Source organism: Scyliorhinus canicula, chromosome 9 (assembly GCF_902713615.1).
Source record: "Scyliorhinus canicula chromosome 9, sScyCan1.1, whole genome shotgun sequence".
Taxonomy (NCBI): Eukaryota; Metazoa; Chordata; class Chondrichthyes; order Carcharhiniformes; family Scyliorhinidae; genus Scyliorhinus; species Scyliorhinus canicula.
Genome location: NC_052154.1, coordinates 107,419,807 through 107,443,856, shown reverse-complemented (window position 1 = coordinate 107,443,856; position 24,050 = coordinate 107,419,807). Strand labels below are relative to the sequence as shown.

Genomic DNA, 24,050 nt, shown 5'->3' with positions numbered 1-24,050 from the left:
GAGCGAGGGGTCTGCCCGACAGCACTGATGCCAGCAGCAACCTCGCGCTGGCAGGGTGGCGATGCCCTCTACGCGGGCAGATGATGCCCCTCCTCTGCTCGATGGAATCGAGCAGCATCTCTGCGTGAGCCTCCACAAATCGCGGGGCTGCTCTCCTCAGGTCCGACATCTTGGCCTACAGTTTCTGTGCTCGCCCGCGCCTTTTTACGGCGTCGGGCGGTGTCACGTGGGCGTGTTCGTAGCGTCGCCGTGTTCCGGCGTCATCGCGCACGTGATTGACGTCGCCCCGTTCCTAGCCCATTTCCCAGACGGGAATACCTCGGGAAATGGGCCGTGTCGGGCCGTCTCAAAATTCGGCCGTTTTCACGGCCAACTTCGCGATTTTCCGCGGGTGCGGAGAATCGCGCCCCACTTTTTTGGGCCCCGGAGAGTTTCTCACAGGTTTAGCTGAGGAACTGAACTTGTTCGCCAGAACAGCTCCCCAGATATCACAAAACCATTTTGAATGGGCGCCCCGATCTCGAAGTAATAATAAAAATAATAATCTTTATTAGGTTCACAAGTTGGCTTACATTAACACTCCAATGAAGTTACTCTGAAAATCGCCACGTTGCCAGGCATGTCGGTCCTCCACACCCCCTTCCCATTGAATATGTAACCCCTCCCCACACATGGGCATTGCCCCACACCCCCCAAGTGACAGCACCCCGCGATGGGGTTGCTGAGTGCCCCAGTTTTGGTGCCTTCCCACGTCCCCTTTCAGGCCACCCTATTCCAGGACCCCCACCCTTCACCCCTCCCAATCTTTCAAAGGCTCCTTCATAACTACTCTGCACACCTTCCCATCCTTCATTCCGCCCTCCACCCTCCTTTCATGGGTTGAGTCTCCCTCAGGCCCTGACCCTTGGTAATACCACCTTGGTACCCAGGCACCCTGGGTGTGCTCCTACCAGCATTGCAGTGTCGCCCAGACACCTTGGCAGTGCCTGGCTGGCTGCGAAGCTACTCACGTTCCAGGGGGAGGGCCGGGGGCCAGCTTTCACCAGGGGACTCCGATGGCCAGGAGATCCCTAAGTGCCATAACGTTTGTGTGGGCCAGTACTAATCAGTGCCTGTGCAACCTCTCACTGGGGAGCCGGTTAGATCAATGGAGGACATTGGATAAGGGGTCCCTCCTGTTAATGCTATAGATATTGGATTTAATTGGTGATTACAGGTTTCTCCCACGTCTCGGCGTAAGACTAAGTGTCGAAGCCGCGACTCAATCAGTGGACTTCCACGACATCGTCGCAATGTATAAACCGTTAATGGGCTAGCACTTGCGCCTCGCGGAACAGGACCAATTCCAAAATGGTATCCAATTCACCGGGGTCGGGCTCGCTCAAGGTCAGACACCAGCTGCACATTCATCGAGTGGTGCTCCTTTCAATCATTGAAGACTGGCCAGTTATGACCCAATGCTTATTGGGGGATACATATCCCATTGATCGCGCCCTGTACCTGGTCATCCCGGCAATGATGGCGTCCCCTGCTGCCGGACATCCTTGTGGGCTAGGTCCACATTGAATTTGTGCCACTGGGCATAGAGGGCCTACGTGATGGCGCAGATGCACCTGTGCCCTGAGATCTGCGAGATTCCAGGCAGCTCTCCACTTGGTGCCTGTAAGGATCCCGTGGCGCAAATGTTCAGGGCGACTGATGGCCACCGGGTGCGGATGTCCACACCAATACCACCGCGGTTCTAGATATGCCATACGTTCTCCCTGCTCAGCCGGAATCTTCGATTGTATGCCCTATCTGGGAGGCACTGGCAGTGCACATGAGGCCTGGCGCCTCCTTCCCTCTTCGTCCTCAGCCAGTTGGGTGACCAGCTCTCCATCCTCACTGGCTGGCTTCTGTTCCATTTTGGGAAAGCTCTACCGCCGGAGGTTCTCCCGAGCAGCTCCTGCTCATACAGCCTTAGTGCATCCCCTAGGGTGACTGTGGTGACTCGGATGAAGGCCACCTTTCCTGGTTGAATTCCAATATCCATCATCTGCAGGGGGTGAAAGGCAGACACAATAGCATGGTATGTAGCCCCATGTCTAGCCAGTTCCATCAAGCAACACAGTGGCCCCAGCTGCACCGCAGCCCCTCTTCCCACATGTTCTCTTCCCTCGACCCCATCCCCACAGCTGTTCCCCCAGCACTTTGCCCTTCGTCCCATATGCCTGGCCCCAACTAGCACGGGTACTGGTGGCTAGACTTATCCATACCAGCGGTACACTCCACTGCCCCCATAGGCATGCTCCAGTTGGGGTGAATGTGGCTGTTCCCCTTGGGTAGGCTGCATGATGCGACAAAATGGCTGCCTTGCAGGTTGCAGCAATGGAGGTATGTCGTTGGACACCCTGGTCCCGGGGGTGTGGGGGCCTTACCACTGTCATTACCCCCCCCACCACCCTCCCCCATCAGCACCCCTCCCAAAACCCTTACCCTTACTCCCCCAGCTAGCCCTGCCATGGTCGCACCTCTGGGAACATGTCCTACCTCCTCTCCGTCCCTCAGCAGCCATGGAGCCTGTTTCCCAAATTTTAAAACCCCAAGTGAAACCACAAGTAATTCTTCCTGGCAAAAGCAGAGTATTGCGGAGACCCTGGAGAATACCAGGTCAGGCTCGCTAGTGATATGCCAACAACGTTTATGTGCGGAGTAGAGAGCATTGATGCTGCTGTGGAGGCAATGGAGCATGGCATTCCATCAAGCACCTGTGCTGGCCACAATTTCTGCCTCACGCACGTTTCTCCACCCAATCACTTTTCGCGATTCCAGCGTCGCTGGACAGAGAATCCCGTAATTCTGTTTTTATTCTTGTGACCAGTGAATAACTTCACCTACATTATGCTCCAACTTGTTGTTCACTCACTTAACCCATTTATATCTCTCCAGCCTCTCTATGCCCACCCCACAGCTTATTTTGCCACCTATAATAATAATCTTTATTAGTGTCACAAGTAGGCTTACATTAACACTGCAATGAAGTTACTGTGAAAATCCCTGAGTCACCACATTCCGGCGTCTGTTCAGGAACACTGAGGGAAAATTCAGAATGTCCATTTCACCTAACAAGCACATCATCCAGCGGGCCACAGCAAAAAACTGCATCAACCTCCTCGGAAGATAAACGCAGGACACAACCAACAGAGAACATTCGTCGTCCAGTACATCCCCGGAACATGAGAAACTACGACATCTTCTCAGCCTTCAACACATCATCGATGAAGACAAACATCTTGCCAAGGCCATCTCCACACCCCCACTACTTGGCTTCGAACAACCGTGCAACCTCAAACAGACCATTGTTTGCAGCAAACTATCCAGGCGTCAGGAGAACAGCGACCACGACACCACACAACCCTGCCATGGCAACCTCTGCAAGACATGCCAGAGCATCAACATGGATATCACCATGACGCATGAGAACACCACCCACCAGGTGCGTGGTATATATTTGTGCAACTCGGCCAACGTTTTCTACCTCATACGCTGCATTAAAGGATGTCCCGAGGCGTGGTACATTGGCGAGACCATGCAGACGCTATGACAAAGGATGAATGGGCATCGTGCAACAATAGCCAGGCAGGAATGTTCCCTTCCTGTCAGGGAACACTTCAGCAGTCAAGGGCATTCAGCTCTGATCTTCATGTAAGCGTTCTCCAAGTCTCCAAGGTGGCATTCAGGACTCCCGACATCACAGAATCGGCGAGCAGAAACTGATAACCAAGTTCCGTACGCATGAGTAGGGCCTCAACTGGGACCTTAGATTCATATCTCATTACATCTCATCACCCCCCCCCCCCCCCCCCCCCCCCCCGCCCACCATCTGGCCTGAGCTTGCGAAATCCTACCAACTGTCCTGGCTTGAGACAATTCACACCATTAACCTGTGATTATTGCTCTCTCCAGTCACGCCGTCTGGACCTTTAAAGACCTCGGCACTGTGAGGCAGCAGGGCTAACCCACTGCGCCACCGTGCTGCCCCGGTGTCTTCTTCCATGTTGCCGCCAAAATCGTTCAAAGTGAGTTTACTGATTTGCTGTGCAGCCAACTCACTTGCATGGCAAAGCTTAATCGCATTTTCCAATTTCAGGTCTTCTTTCCATAATAATCTATCACGGAGCTCACAATTCGATATGCCAAATACTATTTGGTCGTGGATCATCGATGATTTTAGATTACTGAAATTGCAGGAGTGGGCCTTTAGTTGCAAGTCAGTTACAAAGCTGTCAAAATATTTGCCTAGTTTCTGAGTACGCACACGAAAAATGTATCTTTCAATTGTTTCATTTTTTTTGAGAGCAAGCCAATCGAAGTACTTTATTACCTCATTACAGCTCTTGCTTTCCTCTTCGCTATCAAAAGCAAAGGTATTGTACATTTCGGTTGCTTGTGAACCTGCCAGCGTGAACAGTAATGCAATGCGCATTTTGTCAAGCTGTGCCTGCAGGCCAAGGGCTGAGACACATAGAGTTTAAACTGCTATTTGAAAACGCGCCAATTTTTTTATTACTCGAGACATGAAGCTGGTTGGGTGTCATGCTCAAGAGAATGGGGCCGGTCTCACATAAAGTTATGGTCCAGGGGAAAGTCACGCAAAAACATGTGGACAACTTCCAGAAGCAAGGGCCCACGTGACACGAGGCCCAACCTATAACACTGATGCCTCTACCAGGCCAAGAACCATCGACTGACCCAACAGGAAGATGATGGCTGGGATTCTCCAATCCCGCGGCCAAGTTCTGACGCCGACATGAAAAAATACCAACCACTCTGGCGTCCAGGGTCCCCGATAATGTGGAATGCTCCCCTTCCTAGGGGGCTAGGTCAGCGCCGGAGTGGTCCCCGCAGCTCCAGCCAGCATGGAACGGGCGTCAGGAGTTCGTGCATGCGTGCTTAGTCCTGATTCCGCGCATATGCAAAACGGCAGGCGTGATTCCGCGCATACGCGTGGGTTCCCGTCTCTGTGCCGGTCCCTAGGCAATATGGCGGAGCCCTACAGGGGCCCAGCGTGGAGGAACATAGACCCCCACGGAATCAGCCCGCCCTCTGATCGATAGGCCCTGATCGCGGGACAGGCTACCGTGGAGGCCCCCCGAGGTTGGATTCCCCTGCCCCCCCCCTCCAGGACGGCCCCCACAGATACACCTTCCAGGTCCTGCCGTGTGGGACCTGTGTAACCCACGCCGGCAGGACTCGGCCAAACTCGGTGGCCATTTGGCCCGTTTGGGGGGGGGGGGGGGGGGGTGCTTTCAACGGCCCCCGACCGGCACAGCGGTGCCCGAGAATAGGCGCTGGAGAATCAGTAAGCTGGCGGCGGGGCGCAATTCTCACGTCCCCGGGGGATTCTCCGGCCCGGTGCGGGGTCTGAGAATCCCAGCCGTTGTCTCTGGCTTGGATATGGACACAGAAGCATCACACAGATGGATGATGTGGTGTCCGGGGCCAAAACTCTGGAGATAGCCTTCCGAATGTTGGGCAGAAAGAGGTGGTCGGCAAAGCGCCTGATCCAGAACTGCTGCATGCAGAAGCTCAACTTCGGTCAAAGCAGCGCAGGAGGCCCACGCTGATGGCAGCAGAAGTAGAGCCTTTGGACTTTGGGGGAGAGGGATGTCATAGCTTGCACGAGCCCCATGTGGAAAGTTTAGTAAGGACACGGGGAGCCAATAACAAGGAAGATTAAAGAAGATTGATTTCTTTACGGTTCAGTTATAAACAACTCCCGGTAGATTCCTACAGGGCCTGGCCGACCCGCCCTCTGTACAACGTCCCCCCCCCCCACCTACCTCCACCTTTTCTTATTAACAACCCCCCCCCCCTCCCCCTCACCCACACCCCCAGTTTTGGAGGCTCCGTGTCCTTCCCCTCCAACAGGATCCGTCTTTGGGCTACCACAGAGACAAAGGCCAGAACACCGGCCTCTCTCGCCCTCTGGGCTCCCAGGTCTTCTAACATTCCAAACACTGCTAATCCTGGACACAGGACCACCTTCACCCTCAGTACTTCCGGCATCATGTCAGTGAATCCCCGCCAAAATCCTTCCAGCTTTGGACAGGCCCAAATCAGGTGGACAAGGTTTGCGGGTCTCCCCGCACGCCACCCACACCTATCCTCCACCCCCTCGAAGAAACTATTAATTTTAGCCACCGGCATGTGCGCCCTGTGGACTACCTTACTTTGGATGAGACTCAGCCTGGAGCGCGAAGAGGACGCATTCACCCTCCTCAAAGCCTCCTCCCATAACCCTGCCTCCAACTCTCCCCCCCAAGCTCCTCTTCCCATTTCTGCTTGTTATGGGCCAGGGTTTAGAGAACACCAAAGTGTATCATGGAGTTCACCTGACCCAAAACTTTTAATACATTTTGGTTGTGGGGAGCACAGGGTCCACGCTACAGGTGTGATGCAAAAGAGATCTAAAGCATTTTAAAAACAAAACAATGTTTATTCTCTGAATCCAGTTAACATTTTAAAAATACACAGTAAACATCTTAGCAACTATCAACTCAAATACTTCCCCCAAAGAATACAGTACTCTATAAGTAACTCTTAATCTTTCCTTGCAACATCCATAAGACAAATACCCTATTTAACACAGACATCAAGCTTGAATTCTCCACTGAGAGCAGTTATCACTTTTAAATTAGCAAGTGATCTGAAGGCATTCTTTTCGGAGAGATCAAAATTACCTCTTGTTTGGCTGGATGCAGCTCCAACTCTGAAAATGAAACTAAACACACAATGTAGTTGCCAGCTCAAAAGCAAAAGTAAAGTAGACAGACAGCCCTGCTCCACCCACACTCTGACATCACTGCAGCTATTTGATAAACACCCATTTCGTAAAGGTACTCTCTCATGACACGCTCAACTACTCCCATCAGAGCGCCCTCCCAATCCATTAATTCTTTATAAATCTCTGACACCCTGCTCTCACAAACCTTTGTTTTCGACAGTATCTTATCCTGCAACACTGGAGCCAGCAGATCAGGAAAGGACAGCACCTGTTTTCTCAAATAGTTTTGCACCTATAAGTACCGGAATCCATTTTCGCTGGCCAACTCATTCTCCTTTACCAGTCCCTCCAAGCTCAGGAAGCTACCCCCTACGAATAGATCCGCAAACTTTCAATCCCCCCCTGTTGCCAATTCTGGAACCCCGTGTCCAGCCTCCCCTGAACAAACCCATGATTCCCACAGATCGGAGCCCATCCGAGGCCCCCTCTAGCCTCAGGTACTGCCAGTATTGTCCCCACACTCTCAGAGCCGCCACCACCACCGGACTTGTGGAGTACCTGGCCGACGAGAACGGCAGAGGCACTGTCAACAGCCCCCCCAAGTTAGTGCCCTTACACGAGGCTGCCTCCATTTGCTCCTATACTGACCCCTCACCCACAACCCACTTCCTTACCCATGGCTATATTTGCCACCCAATAATAATTCATTAAATTTGGCAAGGCCAGCCCATGCCCCTGCTCCCTAGCGTCTTCTTTTCTCGTGGGGCTTTCCTCGCCCACACAAATCCCAATGCGTTAACCTTCCTAAAGAGGGCCTTTGAGATAAAAATCGGAAAGTTCTGGAATACGAACAAAACTTTCAGGGGCACCGTCTTCGTCACGGACTGCATCTGCCCCTCCAGTTATGAAGGATGTCTCACCTCTTAAAATCCCCCTTCATTTGCTCCACCAGCCGGGCCAGATTCAATTTGCTTAGCTGCTCCCACCACTGTTCCAGCTGGATGCCCAGATACCTGAAACTCGCCCCCACTACCTTAAAACGGCAGCTCGCCCAGCCTCCTCTCCAGCCCTCTCGTTTGGATCAGGAAGACTTCACTCTTCCCCATGTTTGACTTATATCCAGTAAACCGGCCGAATTCCACAAAAAAAAACCTTTGCACTACCTCTGCCGCCCCCCCCAACCCCCCAACCCTTGACGCTCTCAGTGCCATTGCCAGTGGCTCTATCGCCAAGGTGAAGAGCAACGGGGAGAGTCGGCATCCCTACCTCATCCCACAATGCAGCCTAAAATACCCCAATCTCATCCGATTCGTTCTTACACTCACCACCGCTGCCTGGTACAAGAATCAAATCCAATCCATAAACCCCTGCTCAAACCTGAACTACCCTAATACCTCCCACAAATACTCCACTACCCGATCAACTGCCTTCTCCGCATCTATCGCGATCGCCACCTCCACATCCTGTCCCTCCGAGGGCATCATTATGACGTTTAACAGACGTCTGATGTTAGCCGACATATGTCTCCCTTTTACAAACCCCTTCTGGTCCTCCCCTATCAACCCCGGTACACAGTCCTCAATCCGCGAAGCCAAAATCTTAGCCAACAAGTTGGCATCTATATTCAATAGTGATATCGGGCTGTAGGACTCGCACTGCTCCAGATCCTTATCTTTCTTCAGGATCAGAGATATTGAGGCCTGTGATAACGTGGGGGGGAGGGGGGGGGGGGTGGGGAGGGTGTGAACGGGCCCCCCATCTCCCTCGCCTCATTAAATTGCCCTTACCAGCAGGGGCCCAGGTCTCCCAAAGAAATTTCATAAAATTCTATTGGGAAGCCGTTTGAGCCCAAGGCCTTCCCTGCCGATATTGCCCCCATGCCCTCCGTCACCTCCACCAGTCCAGTGGGTGCTTCCAGGTCCTGATCCGCCCTGGGAAATTCCAGCCCGTCCAAAAAATACCACATCCCCCCCCCCCCCCCGGTTTGGGGCACCGATTCATAAAACCTCCTGTGGAACTCCTCAAATGCCCTAGTCACCCCACTGGGTCCAATACCACTTCATCCTTACCGGCCTTCACCTTACCAATCTCCCTCGCCGCCTCTTGCTTCCTGAGCTGGTGGGCCAGCATCCTACTAGTCTTCTCATACACTGACCCCTGGTTCTCCACAACTGCCCCACTGCCTTCCTTGTGGACACCAGTCCAAACTCCATCTGGAGTTTCTGTCTCTCCTTCAATCATCTCAACTCCTGGGCCTACGAGCACCTCCTATAGAACATAGAACATAGAACAGTACAGCACAGAACAGGCCCTTCGGCCCTCGATGTTGTGCCGAGCCATGATCACCCTACTCAAACCCACGTATCCACCCTACACCCGTAACCCAACAAACCCCCCCCCCCCCCCCCTTAACCTTACTATTTAGGACACTACGGGCAATTTAGCATGGCCAATCCACCTAACCCGCACATCGTTGGACTGTGGGAGGAAACCGGAGCACCCTGAGGAAACCCACGCACACACGGGGAGGACGTGCAGACTCCACACAGACAGTGACCCAGCCGGGAATCGAACCTGGGACCCTGGAGCTGTGAAGCATTTATGCTAACCACCATGCTACCGTGCTGCCCTATCTACCAGCAAAATCCTGTCCACCAACCTTGCCATCTCTGCTCGATCCTCCTTCTGCCTGTGCGCCTTAATCAATATAAACTTTGCCTAATCACTGCCTTGAGTGCCTCTTGCAGCGTGGCGGCCGAGACTTTACGAGTCTTTATTCCGAATACCTCCAGATGGCAACCTTCACCCGCTCACACACCTCCTCCTCCACTGGTAATTCTATATCCAGCTCCACTGCTGGTGCTGGCCCCCCCCACCCACCAATCCACTCACAAGTTAACCCAATGCAGCATGTGGTCTGAGACAATGATTGCCGAGTATCCTGAGTCCACCAAACCTGCCAGCAACAACTTACCAACCACCAAAAAAATCAATCCGAGAGTAAACCCTGTGCACATGGGAAAAGTATGAAAATTCCTTTGCTCTCAGTCTCCCAAACTTCCACAGGTCAACTCCCACATGCGCTCCATAAACCCCTTCTTCAGCTCCTTCACCACCGTCTACCTCAGGCTCGACTGGTCCAACCCCGCAGCCATAATCAGCCGTTATGAATCCAGGTCGCAGTCCTTCCCCAATACTCACCTCATAAACTCCACTTGAACCCAGTTTGGGGCATAAACTTTTACTAGGACTACTGGCATCCCGCTCAACTTCCCACTTACCCTCCGCCATCTTAAGCTGTGACTCACAATGATTCTCCTGCTCCAACTGCTCCCTTCTTCTTGACCCACTTCTGGTCCATGGATCCATCCACCAATCCCACCAGTAGAGTCAGACTTCCCTCTGGTAAGCTCTACAACATCTTCAGCCACACATCCATCTCTGAACGGGAAAAGGCCTGAAAGAAACAGCATCGACCTGGAACTGCCAAATGTGCAACCGCTCACACCATGGCTGCCACTAGAAGTTCCTGGTCATCCTTTTATACACAGTTGATTGGAATTCCTCCACCTCTCAACGGGGCAGCTCATACTACCCGAGAACCACGGGGAAGATAATCATTCCACCCCATAAGTCTCATACGGGATATGACATTCTTCCCACACCCTAATGTCTGGAGACACCCTTGATAGACGATGAAGAGGTGAAGGAGGAGGAGGTGGATGACTTTGGACACTCTTCGGCTCTGGTGGAACATGGTGCATCCTAGGCGCCGGATCAGGCAGCATATACTTCGAAGGGGTACCCGATTCATTTTTTTTCCCCAATTAAGGGTCAATTTAGCGTGGCCAATCGATCTATGCTGCACATCTTTTGGGTTGTGGGGGCAAAACCCATGCAAACACAGGGAGAATGTTCAAACTCCACATGGACAGTGACCCAGAGCCGGGATCGAACCTCGGCGCCGTGAGGCCGCAGTGCTAACCATTGCACCACCGTGAATCTGCCATAATAGTTGATCAATCCATGAAAAGAGCGAAGCTCCGTTCCATCATGCAGGCGGGAGCCAGTTGCTTGGTTCTCACCTTCTCAGCGACTGGATGCAGGCCGTCTCGGTCCACCCGGTACCTCAAGTAGATGACTTGTTTTGCATGAAACTCGCTTTGTGTAGCACAGCCAGACCCCAGACGTAGAAAAGCACTGCAACACCGCTTTGAGGTTCTGCAAATGCTCCGGTCCATAGTCCCCGTGACTAGCATGTTGTCTCGGTAGACTGCTGCACGTGGCAACCCGCGCAGAATTTTTTCAATTATGCGCTGAAAGTCTGCGCACACCGAGGATACTCCGAATGGCAATCGGGACTACTCACACAGACCCTTGTGCAGATTGATCATGACGTTCTTCCATGAGAACCTATCGAGTTCCAACTGTATATAAGAGTTGCTTCTGTCTAATTTTGTAAATGTGCAGCCACCAGCCACGGTAGCATGGTGGTTAGCATAAATGCTTCACAGCTCCAGGGTCCCAGGTTCGATTACCGGCTGGGTCACTGTCTGTGTGGAGTCTGCACGTCCTCCCCGTGTGTGCGTGTGTTTCCTCCAGGTGCTCCGGTTTCCTCCCACAGTCCAAAGATGTGCGGGTTAGGTGGATTGGCCATGCTAAATTGCCCGTAGTGTCCTGAAAGGTAAGGTTAAGGGGGGGGTTGTTGGATTGCGGGTATAGGGTGGATGCCTGGGTTTGGGTGGGGTGGTCATTGCTCGGCGCAGCATCGGGGGCCGAAGGGCCTGTTCTGTGCTGTACTGTTCTATGTAGCATAAAGATCCTCGATGCAGAGTAAAGGATAATGGTCCAATCTCAATGCCGCGAACACCGTCAATTAATTGTCTCCACAGAGGCAGACTGTCTTATCCACCTTCATGACAGGCACCAAGAATGCCACCCTATCGGCGAAGCACACAGGTCTAACGATACCCCAACTCTCCAAGTGTAGAAGTTCGGTCTTTCTCCACTGAGACGTAGGGAACCAGGCAGAGACAAAAATATTGGGGTTGGGCTTCCAGGTCTACTTGATCATGGCCATGTCTCCTATAATTGCATCAAAGCCAGGTTGGAAAACCTTGGGGAACTTGCTCAGAACTTTACACAAACTGCCAGATCCTACTTGGAGGAAATACTGCCAAAGCAACTGCAGCTGATGTAACCAATTGCAGCCCAACAGGCTAGGGCCGCTCCCTTGCACAAAAATTAAGGGAAGGAGAACCGATTGGCGCCCATAATCAACCAGAGTAAGCGTTGCCCCACAATATTCAGTCGTTCCCCAGTCCAAGTGGCTAAACGAGCCACCATGTCAGTCAAAATCAAAGTGCGCGCACTCTGTTTAATAAGATCAAAGATGCTCTGTGCCACCACAGAAACGGCAGATCCTGTACCCAAATCCATCTGAAGCATATGACCATTTGCCTATATCGGAACTCGAATGGAGGCCGTACGGGCACTGCCAAACAATTTAATTGTATCTCAGCCTCATCCTCTGTCTTTTCTGGGTAGTCCAGATGTAAGGCCCAGACCCGGGGCTGACGCCTATCTTGACTGGGGCACCTGGAGTCTTGGCCCTCCTGCTGCCGGCGGTTACACCTAGACCAGAGCCCACAAGTCACAGACGGAACGGAATCTCCTTCAGCAGATTCGGGCACGCCCCTTGTCTCGACGGCTGGCCGTTCTCCCAGAGGCCGGAGTCACTGCAGTGGTTGATTCTGAGCTGGAGTGACACATGAGGGGCGATACCGAAAACGTTCACCTCCATCCCTTATATTTCATGGATGCCACGTTCCGCACTTTTCTCGGGACAGCGCCTGTTGAATTTTTCTGTGTCTCCATTTTATTTATACCACAGACCAAAGGATCAGGGAGCACACCAGATAAAGCGGTTCCATACTCACAAAACACGGTTATCTTCCGTAGCCGCAATATAAACTTGGTGACGGACTCACCGGGGGATGGCTCCACCATCTTAAAATGATACCTTTGAATGATCACTGACGGGGTCGGGTTGAAATATTGTGCCACAAGTGCTACACATTGGTGTATTTGGTGTACCGGGTAAGTAAGACTCCTGATCACTCCGAACATGTGCACCCCACAGGCTATTAACAGTATGACCACCTGGTGTGCATTTTTTGTGATGTTTTTGGTCCAGAAGAAGTAACGCACCCTTTCTGCGTACTGGTTCCAGTCTTCAGCACCAGCATCAAATACATCCAATCGCCCAAACAGAGATATGGTGAAATAATTTGTTCCAACCTGAGTCCAGAAAATCGGGCAGATGCTCAGTCACGTAGGTTGTAGCGTTGTCAACAACCCAGTTTACCTCTTGTCGCCAGTTTAGTTAAGGCACAGGGTGTCTACATCAAGTAAATGAAAGAACTTTGGTTTATTTACAGTTATGTCATATACAACTCCCGGTAGATCCTTACCAGGTCTCTCCTTAGTCGATGCGTTACTGGTCGACGTTTCATACATAGCTGAATGGAGTTCCCCAGCCCCTCAGCGGGGGAGCTCGTACTCCGTGAGAACCAGGGGGAAGATAAGCATTCCCAGCCCATAAGTTCCATGCTGGATGTGACAGAAACCATTATGGGTTTCCTCGTGGGGCTTGTGGAATAAGAGCTTCCAGGTAGGGGCCGGAGTTGCTGCCGTGGGCAGATTATTATAAAAAGTTAAAATAAGTCTTTGCTTCCTACCGCTGGCTTCCTTAGTCATTAAAATACTGAAATTCGCTATGTGGTTGAGATTGAGGAAGAAGGCTGTAAACTGCAAGAACATATCAATTGATTTGTCTGGTGGGCAGAAAAGTAGTGAACAGAATTCAGTTGAGAGAAGTATGAGGTAACATATTTATGAAGGGCATAGAAAGCAAGGGAATACACCATAAATGGAGGATTCTGAGACACATCAGGGAACAGAGGTAACTTGCAGTGCAGACCCTGAAGGTAGTAGAACAGGTGATTACAAAGATAGACAGGATATTTCCCTTTATTAACCGACGCATACAATATAAAAATAGGGACGTTATTCTAGAACTGTAAAACACTGGTTAGGATACTGCACTGATAAGCACGCAGGAAAGATATGATTGCCCTGAAGATGGCCTAAAGAAGATTTATGGGAATATTCCAGAACTTGGGAATTTTGGTTCTCAGGAAGATTGAATGAGCTGCAGTTGTTTTCTTTGGAAGTAGAAGAGGACAAGGGAAGATTCAATTGATGTGCACTAAATAATGGACTTTAATCGAGGGAAGGTAATAGCATAATAGTATTGTCACTGGGCTAGGAATCCAGAAACCCAGGGCAATATTCAAAGATCTGGGGCGGTATTCTCCCCTAGCCAGCGGGGCATGGGGTCCCGGCGTAGCAGAGAGGCGCCAACCACTCCGGCGTCGGGCCTCCCCAAAGGTGCGGAATTCTCCGCACCTTTAGGGGGTAGGCCCGAGCCGGAGTGACTCCCGCTCCGCCGACCGGCGCCAACGGCCTTTGGTGCCATGCCGACCGGCGTCGGGGCTGGCAGAAAGGCCTTCGCCGGTCGGCGTGAGTCCGCGCATGCGCCGGAGCATCAGCGGCCGCTGACGTCACCACCGGCGCATGCGCGGTGGAGGGGGTCTCTTCTGACCATGGCGGCGGTGGAAGAAAAAGAGTGCCCCCACGGCACATGCCCGCCCGTCGATCTGTGGGCCCCGATCGCGGGCCAGGCCACCGTGGGGGCATCCCCCGGGGTCCGTCCGCCCTGCGCCCCCCCCTCCCCCCCCCCCACCCTGGGCCGTTCGCGCCGCTTGCTCCCGCTGGCACCAGAGGTGGTTTAAACCACGTCAGCGGGAGAGGCCTGACAGCGGCGGGACTTCAGCCAATCACGGGCCGGAGAATCGCCGTGGGGAGCCGTGACTGGCGCAGGGCGCCCGCCGACTGGCGGGGCGCAATTCCTGCCCCCGCCGATTCCCGGGTGATCGGAGAATTTCGCCCCTGGGTTCAAATCCTACCACGGCAGATGGTGAAAGTTAAATTCAGTAAAAATCTGGAATTAAGAGACTAATGATGGACATGAAACTATTGCCAATTGTTGCAAAACTCACCTGGTTCACTAAATCCTTTAGGGAAAGAAATCTGCCATCCTTACCTAGTTCGGCTCACATTTGACTCCAGGCTCACAGTAATATGGTTGAATCTTAACTGCCCTCTGAAATGGGCTAACAAACCACTCAGGGCAAATAAGGGTGGGCAACAAAAGCTGGCCTTGCCAGCAACACACACATCCCTTGAAAGAATAAAAGGATAGGAATAATGGGAAGGTTTGTAACCAGTTATATATTTAAAGTAATTAGTCAAAAGATTGCAAGAAATTGGGAATTATTTCAGCCAGGTGGTAAGGGTCTGGCACTGACTGCCTGAAAGAATGATAGAAGCAAACACACTCTTCAAATTTAAGATATGTGTGGAAATGTACTTGAAATGCCGTAACCTCCAACCTTGGAGGACTGGAGACTAGGGGTGGAATTTCCTGGGGCCGGCGTCAATCCCGCCCCCGCCGTGTCACGAATTTTCCGCCCCCCGACATTCAGCAGGGGCGGGAATCGCACCGTGCCGGTCGGCGGGCCCCCCGCGGCGATTTTCCGACCCGCGATGGGCCAAAGTCTTGCAGCTGACAGGCCTCTCCCGCCCACGTGGTTTAAACCACCTACCTGACCGGCGGGATTGGCGTCACGGCCGGGTTCCGGGGTCCTGGGGGGGGGGGTGGGGCAATCTGACCCCAGGGAGTGCCCCCAAGGTGGCCTGGCCCGCGATCAGGGCCCACCGATCGGCGGGCGGGCCTGTGCCGTAGGCACTCTTTTTCTTCTGCCTCCGCCATGGCCTTCACCATGGCGGAGGCAGAAGAGACCCCCTCCCCTGCGCATGCGCCAGAATGACATCAGCAGCCGCTGACACTCCGGTGCATGCATGGACTTACGCTGGCCGGCGAAATCCTTTCGGCCCCGGCTGGCGTGGCGCCAAAGGCCGTTCACGACAGCCGGCAGAGTGGGAACCACTCCGGCGGGGGTCTAGCCCCTCAATGTGAGGGCTTGGCCCCTATTCTCCGCACCTTTGGGGCGGCCTGATGCGGGAGTGGTTCACGCCACTCCGACACACCGGGACCCCCTGCCCCGCCAGGTAGGGGAGAATCCCGGCTCAGGTTTTCTTGGGTAGCATGACACAATGGGAAAGATAGCCTGCTTCTATGCCATTAATTACTATCTTTCAGCCGATCATCTTTGCTATATTAGTAGGCTAGCTGCTCCCAACTTTGAATCATAGAATACTTACAGAGTAGAAGAAGGCCACTCAGCCCATCGAGTCTACATCGTACCTCCGAAAGAACATGCTATCGTGGCCCCACGCCTCACCCTATTCCCGTAACCCCACCTAACCTATACATCTTTGCACACTATGGGGTAATTTAGCATGACCAATTACCTAACCTGCACATCTTTGGACTATGGGAGGAAATGGGAGCACCTGCAGGAAACTGGTGAAGACACAGAAGAATTTATAAACTCACGCAGACAAGGCCGGAATTAAAGCCGGATCCCTGGCGCTGTGAAGCAACAGTACTAACCACTATGCCACGATGCCGCCCACTTCAACAAGATGGCCATTAGTATTCATTCAATTGTAGTGAGACATTCATGGGCGGGATTCTACGGTCTCCCAACTGTGTGTTTCTCGGCGATGTGTTGTTTCCTGTCAGCGTGATTCTCTACTCCCGTCACTTGTCAATGGATTTTCGATTGAAGACACCTGCGCCACCAGGAAACCTATGGGCAGGAGTGCATAGCCAGTAGGAACAGAGAATTCCGATGACTGGAGAATTCCAGTCCATGTCTTTTCTAATGTAAGCAGGCAAATAGAGAAAGGCTATCCCATTCTGTAAATTTACATGGGTCCCATACAGATAAAAATACAGCAAAGGTTCAGGACCCTGAGAACATTCCGTATGTGGAATCGAAAATTTGTGCTCCAGAAATAGCTCTGCTTCTAGCCAAGCCGTTCTATTTGTTTTGACTCCTGTAAAGAGCGATAACCTTTTAAAAAGTCTGAATTTCCAGTCGCCAAATTGATGCAATTGCACAAAACTTCAAATTTGAAGATTTTTGCTGTAACAAGCAACATTAACGAAACATTACTTATTCGGCAACAATCACTTTTTTTATTCATGGGACGTAGCTGCCACATGCTAGACCAGCACTTAGTGCCCATCCCTAACTATGTTTGGGCTGAGTGGCTTGCTAGGCCATTGCTTCGGTTGACTTCAACCGGAGTCACAAGTACGCCAGACTAGGTAAGGATAGCAGCTATCCTTCCGTAAAGGAGATTAGCAAACCAGATAGTATTTTCTGATAATTGACAATACTTCATGACTTTTAAATCCAGATTCGTATTGAATTCAATTTCCACTGCCATGGTGGGATTTGAACCCACGTCTCCAGAGCATTACTGTGGGTCTCTGGATTGCTATTCCAGTGGCAATACCACTACAACACCACTTCCCCAAGGCCTTGCTTGATTCCATTTATTGTCGCCAGACATCATCATCAGAGAGAATCAAACTGTCACCCTGTGACCCTCACCGGATCACTGATATTAAATCCCCCAGCATCAAAACCTTGTGGGTTGTCATTGACCAGAAACTTAAGTGGACCAGCCATATGAATATTGTAGAGGACAGCGGCTGATAATCCTCTTACCTTGAGAAAGTATTTAATTCTGCATGAAAAATCCAAGGACCATGCACTCCTTAATAAGTAACAGTTGCCAATTTTGAGAGGTTCAATTCTAATGCAATGGGATCACAAATTAAAGCTTTGAAAGTATCCTAACCAGTTTGAAAAAAATCTATTACAGCTGTGGAGTATAGAAATTCCATTTAAATAAACATTACGAGGTGTTCACACTGAGTTTACGTAAACCATTCACTCAGATTTGAAATAGTTCACCCGTATTTTTTAATTCGCAACCACACCATTGTAAATCTTATTATCGCATTAAAAGCCCAATTGTGTCTGAATAGGAGCCAAAACAATTCAGTGCACTGGATGAGAAATCTAATTAAAATATGCCATTTGTCCTCATACTAAGTACTTTGGTGGCAGACAAAACAAAGTTTAGAATGAGCTTATTTGCTTTGTAACTTGAGTATCAAAGGAACTTGCATTTGCATAAATTATTTCTGGACAATTAATCTGACATCATAAAATCAATTTAGTTTTCTGTGAGTACTATCACTCTTTCAATGTTTACCTTTGAAAACTAACATTATTATGTAATTTATTTCCATTTTGAAGGAAAATCAAACATCTCATGGTTGCCACTTTGAGATGACATTGTTTATAACGTTGGATCAGCTACTATTTGGACGGCTTGATCCAAGAGTTAATTATTACTTCATTGAACATAACAATAACAAATATTGAATATTTCATAAGCATTTACCATATTGTCTGTTTTTTGTTACAGTAAAACATACAGGAAGTAAAGTAATTGAATATGGTGACATTCTAGTTAGTACCACGAGAAATGCCAGATCGTGTCAGCATAGAAGCTGCTTATGGCCTTCTTCAAAAGATGGGAATGTTTATATACCATATGTAGTTGATAATAAATTCAGTAAGTTACTTTTATTAATATTTGTCCCCAATAATTGACAAAAGTGACAAGGTATAGATGTTACTGTGGATCTGGTGCATTCATGGCTATTTATGTATTTTATCTCGATGGATAAAGGATACTAATGAATCATAGAATCTACGGCACGGAGACAGACCCTTCAGCTCAAACTAGTCGATGCCAACCAAAAGTCCCACCTAAGCTAACCCCATTTGCCTGCATTTGACTCATATCCCTCTAAACTGGTGCGGCCTCATCGACGTCCTGTACAATTGCAACATAACTTCCCATCTTCTATGCTCAATGCCCTGACTGATGAAGGCCGGCTTGCCAAAAACCTTCCTCACTGCCTCATCTACCTATGACTCCACCTTTAGAGAACCATGCACCTGAATTTCAAGATCCCTCTCTTCCACAATACTCTCCAAGGTGCTACCATTCACCGTGAAAGTCTTACATTGATTTGATTTTCCAAAATGCAACACCTCACACTTATCTGTATTGAACTCCATTTGCCATTTCTCGGCACATTTCCCCAGCTGATCAAGATCCTGCTGCCATTTATGATAACCTTCCTCACTGTCTACAATACCACCTATTTTAGTGTCATCTGCAAACTTACTGATCATGCCTTGTACATTCTCATCCAAATCATTGATATAGATAACAAACAGCAATGGGCCCAGGGCTGACCTCTGAGGCACACCACTAGTCACAGGCCTCCAGTCCAACAAGCATCCTTCCACCATTACCCTCTGCTTCCGACTATCAAGCCAATTGTGTATCCAGTTTGCCAGCTCACCCTGGATTCCATGTGATCTAACCTTCTAGAGCAGCCTACCATGTGGAATTTTATCAAAGGCCTTACTGAAGTCCATATGTCACGCCGGTTGGGAAAATAGCGGGCCGTGCCAGTTTTTCATGCGACGCCTGTGCGATGCGCTCCCGCTATTCTCCCAAACGGCCAAATTTGTTCCATCGTGTTTCGCGTGCAAAACCATGGAGAATCGCCCGATGCTCCCAAAATGGCAATTCCCCAGCACCCCCGCTATTCTCCGGCCCGGATGGGCTGAAGTCCCAACGTCGTGACGCCAGGTCACACCGTCGCCGTCCACACCTGCTTTTTAAAGTCGTCAGCCAGTCGTGCTGGCTGACGAGCAGTGATGAGGTGAGTGGACCGTCCCGGAGTCTCCGCAAACTGGGGAAGGCATCCCCGATAACGCAGTGGCCAGTGGAGGGGGGGAGAGGGAGAAGTGGGAGGGGGGGAGAGGCAGATGTGGGAGGGGGGGAGAGGGAGTAAGTGGAGGTGGGAGGGGGGAGAGGGAGTGATTTGAGTGGGTCGTCCACCCCCGGCTGCAACATCTCAGCCGCCCTGCCATGGCAGGACGGTGACGAGGACACGGCCGCTGGTTGCCCTGTGGCTGATGGGCACAGGCCACTGACGCACCGGTGAGGAGGATGCATTGTTAACTGCCCGTTGGAGGCAGAAAGTGACCACGGGTTAGGCTGGCCGCGTGTCAGCAGCGCGACCAGGCCACCAGGACACACGGGTATCCCGTGGCAGGTGTGGTGATCACAAGTTAACTAGATGCAATACAACTGAGCAAACACTAGAGGGGGCACGGGAGAGCCATATAAATAGACGGGGACAGGAAGTGAGGACACACTTCACAGAGGGCAGAACTGGAAGCAGGACACATACACCCACACCAGCTGGGAGCACTGAAGGTAACCTTAGGAAACAGCTCTGAAGAGAGAACGAACTCACAATAAAGCATCTTCTCCACATTTGAGACTACGAGCTTTATTAAGACACGAGTAACAACACATGGTACCCAGGAGTGGCTTCAGACGCTTACTACAGGACAACTCAGTGGCAGATACAGAAAGCTCAAAATGGCATGGAAATCTCCTACTGGACCTTTGACTTGGGAAGACATCGCTAATTCGAGGATGTGGCTTGAATACCCAGAACAGCTGGACCTGACTGGCAATGTAAGAAATGTCTGGAAAAGGTTTAAACAAATGTTTGATTTTCATCTCGTAGCTAATGAAATACAAGAAGCCTCAGACAACATTAAAATAGCAATTCTCACCGCAGGGCCTGTAAATAGGAAAGTGTATAATGGATTTAAATACTCAAAAGATGAAGACAGAAACAGCTTACAAACGTTACTAAACAAATTTGAAGAGTACTGTGAGAAATTTGAACAGCAAGACATACTCAGAGTCCAAACTGCACAGAGACTGAGTGATGCAAAACTTAAAATATCACGAAAAGAACAAGAAATCGCGAATGAAAAGTACAGATCAAAAAGAAGAAATGACAAGAATTTCTCACAAAGCCAAAACGCTGAAACCCTGTCCAAATCGGGAAGAGAAAAGTACTTACGAATTTTGGAGCTCGAGTCCTGGTGGGAAAGAAAAATCCCTGAAATCCGCGAAAAACGGCAAAAAATGGCGTTGGGCCACAAAGAACTACAAATGGCGTCTGCGCATGCGCCGGAACCGGAAGCCGCGCATGCGCAGTTTAAAAAAGATCGCGGTGCCGATCGTGATGCGCATGCGCGGCTTCCGGTTCAAAAAAAGTCTTGGTCGCGGATCGTCATGCGCATGCGCAAGCCGCGCATGCGCAATGGACACAGAACCGCACAGGGGAGGAAAGCCGATTTGCGCATGCGCAATTCATTCCTACGCGTGACGTCATGACGTCTGAGCATCCCGACCATGCCCACTTAAAAGGGAAATGCCCGAAAATTGAAAATAAGACACTTAAAGTGGTAAACACAAATTTTCTTGCCTCAGAACACAGAAAAACGCCTGAACAGTTAAAAACAACTTGCACAACACCCTGAAAAAAGCAGTCTGCACCACCCAAAGTGAAGAGAACAAAAAGAATTCCGAAACAACAAAAGATGATTTGTTTTTCGAAGATTACCTCTCAGACATGGCTGAGTCAGTCGGATATGCTTATCACAGCATCAGCGACACGGTCGCAAAGCACAACACGAACCAACTCGTGGTAGATGAATCCAACCAAGATGATTTGGTTTTCAAAGAACACTACTCAGACATGGCTGAGTCAGTCGGATATGCTTATCACAGCATCAGCGACACGGTCGCAAAGCACAACACGAACCAACTCGTGGTAGATGAATCCAACCAAGATGATTTGGTTTTCGAAGAATACTACTCAGACACAGCTGAGACAGTCGGATATGCTTATCACAGCATCAGCGACACGGTCGCAAAGTTCAACACGAATCAACTCGTGGTAGAAGAATCCAACCAGGATGATTTGGTTTTCGAAGAATACTACTCAGACACAGCTGAGTCAGTCGGATATGCTTCTCACAGCATCAGCGACACGGTCGCAAAGTTTAACACGAATCAACTCGTGGTAGAAGAAGCCAACGAAGATGAAATGGGTTTCAAAGAATACTACTCAGACATGGAGGAGTTATTTGGACATGCTGATCACAGCATCAGCGACACAGTTGCAAAGCTCAACACGACTCTACTCATGGTAGATGAATCCAACACCATGATACCATGGCAGCTCGTCGATACATTGGATGACAGCAATACCCTAGACGAAGGCGACGCCACACAGAGAGCACAGGAAGACTCCACAGAGCGAGCGATGACAGGCTCCACAGTGCGAGTGATGAAAGACTCCAAAAGGGATGCAAGCAAACACTCCCTGGTGAACACCATGCATGAACAAGACCATGCAGGTAAACCCGCTGTATCTGAGCAACCGCAAGCAGACTATGACAGTCTACCAAGCTCACAGGAACAAGAAGAAGACAACGTACATCTAACCACTGACACCATGCATGCACAAGACCATGAAGGTCAACCTGCCGTATCTGAGCAACCACAAGCAGACTATGAAAGTCTAACAAGCTCACATGAACAGGAAGAAGACAATGCACCTCTACCCACTGCATGCGAAGACAGTAACAAGGTGATCGCACTCGACGTACAGGATCACAGCGAGACTGACAGTTCTCAGCTTGTCTGTACAGAAGCACAGAGTCGGGCCACCCAACAGTCCAGAGAGATGATGCCGAAAGAAAACATGCAGATTTTGACTCCAGAAGAGGACCACATGGAGTCCAGAGAGACAACGCCGAAAGAAACCATGCAGATTCTGACTCCAGAAGAGGAGCTCCTGGAGTCCAGAGAGACCAAGCCAAAAGAAACCATGCAGATTTTGACTCCAGAAGAGGAGCACCTGGAGTCCAGTGAGACAACATCAACGGAAATCATGAAGATTTCAACTCCAGAAGTGGAGCACCAAGAGTCCGGAGACACCACGTCAACTGAAATCATGCAGATTTGGACTCCAGAAGAGGAGCGCCAGGAGTCCACAGACATCACGTCAATTGTAATCATGGAGGTTTTGACTCCAGAAGAGGAGCGCCAAGAATCCAGAGACACCGCGTCAAACGAAATCGAGAAGAATTTGACTCCGGAAGAGGAGCATAAAAAAAGCAAAGATGAGGAATCCAATTCTCCACAAATGATTGAGGTCACCTGCACCGATGCAACATCAGATCATTCGCACCACTCTCGAGACGAAATGCTCAATGACTCAAATTATCCACTCGGGACACGAATAGAGTATAACAAGAAAAACAAAAGTCAAAAGAAGCACAGCAGAAACGGGACAAACAACAGCAAGAACAAAAGCAACATGAAGCGCGACAAGACAAACACCAAAGTCAGGCACAAAGATAGCGACAACGACAGAGACAGAAACAACAAGAACGGCAACGAAAACAACAAAGTCAGGAACAAAGATAGCGACAACACCAAAGACAGAAACGACAAAAACAGCAACACGAACGGCAACGAAAACAACAAAGTCAGGAACAACGACAGTGCCAACACCAAAGACAGAAACGACAAAAACAGCAACAAGTACGGCAACGAAAACAACAAAAACAGGAACGACAGAAACAACAGCAATGAAACAACGACTTGTACACAATGGTACTACTCGGCACATGAAGGACAATGCCACAGCACACTGCAAAACGATGACAAGACTACAAACATGTCATGGGATGACAACGAATCGCACAAACTCACGTCTGCTCCAGAACGAGCAAGCACACCAGCATCCAAGGCGGATGAGACAATAAATCAACACCACAAGCACAGAAAAAAGTCCATGCCAGTCAACATCAGTAAGGTGACCATGCAAACACCTCGGGATGATGCATTGGGTACTTAAAAAAATAACAAGGAACACCAACAACATTCACAGCGGACTGGCAATATCAATATCACCACGTTATCAACAACAAAAAGAAAAAAAAAGCTCTGAACAAAGTCATCAAGTTTGGACTCATAAATGTTTTTATTAAGATTGGACATATAACTACATTGGCTTTGTACAATATGCAATAGCACCATCACCTGTATAGATACGCATATCATAAGTAACTGTTTTCTACAATTTTCTTTAACGATGTACAGCAAATATGTAAAGAGAAAAAGGGGGATGTGGTGATCGTAGATTGACTAGATACAAAACAACTGAGCAAACACCAGAGGGGGAGCTATAAATACACCGGGACAGGAT

The 24,050-nt window shown here is 50.1% G+C and overlaps 1 protein-coding gene across 1 annotated transcript in view; it reads left to right on the top strand.

Moving 5' to 3' along the window:
- LOC119971595 (low choriolytic enzyme-like) overlaps window positions 1–24,050 on the top strand; it is a 312,743-nt gene that overhangs the window by 86,762 nt on the left and 201,931 nt on the right. Inside the window, exon 5 of the mRNA XM_038807374.1 lies at window positions 18,305–18,454. Within this exon, the coding sequence (XP_038663302.1) occupies window positions 18,305–18,454 (150 nt within the window). The remainder of the gene's footprint in view (window positions 1–18,304; window positions 18,455–24,050) is intronic.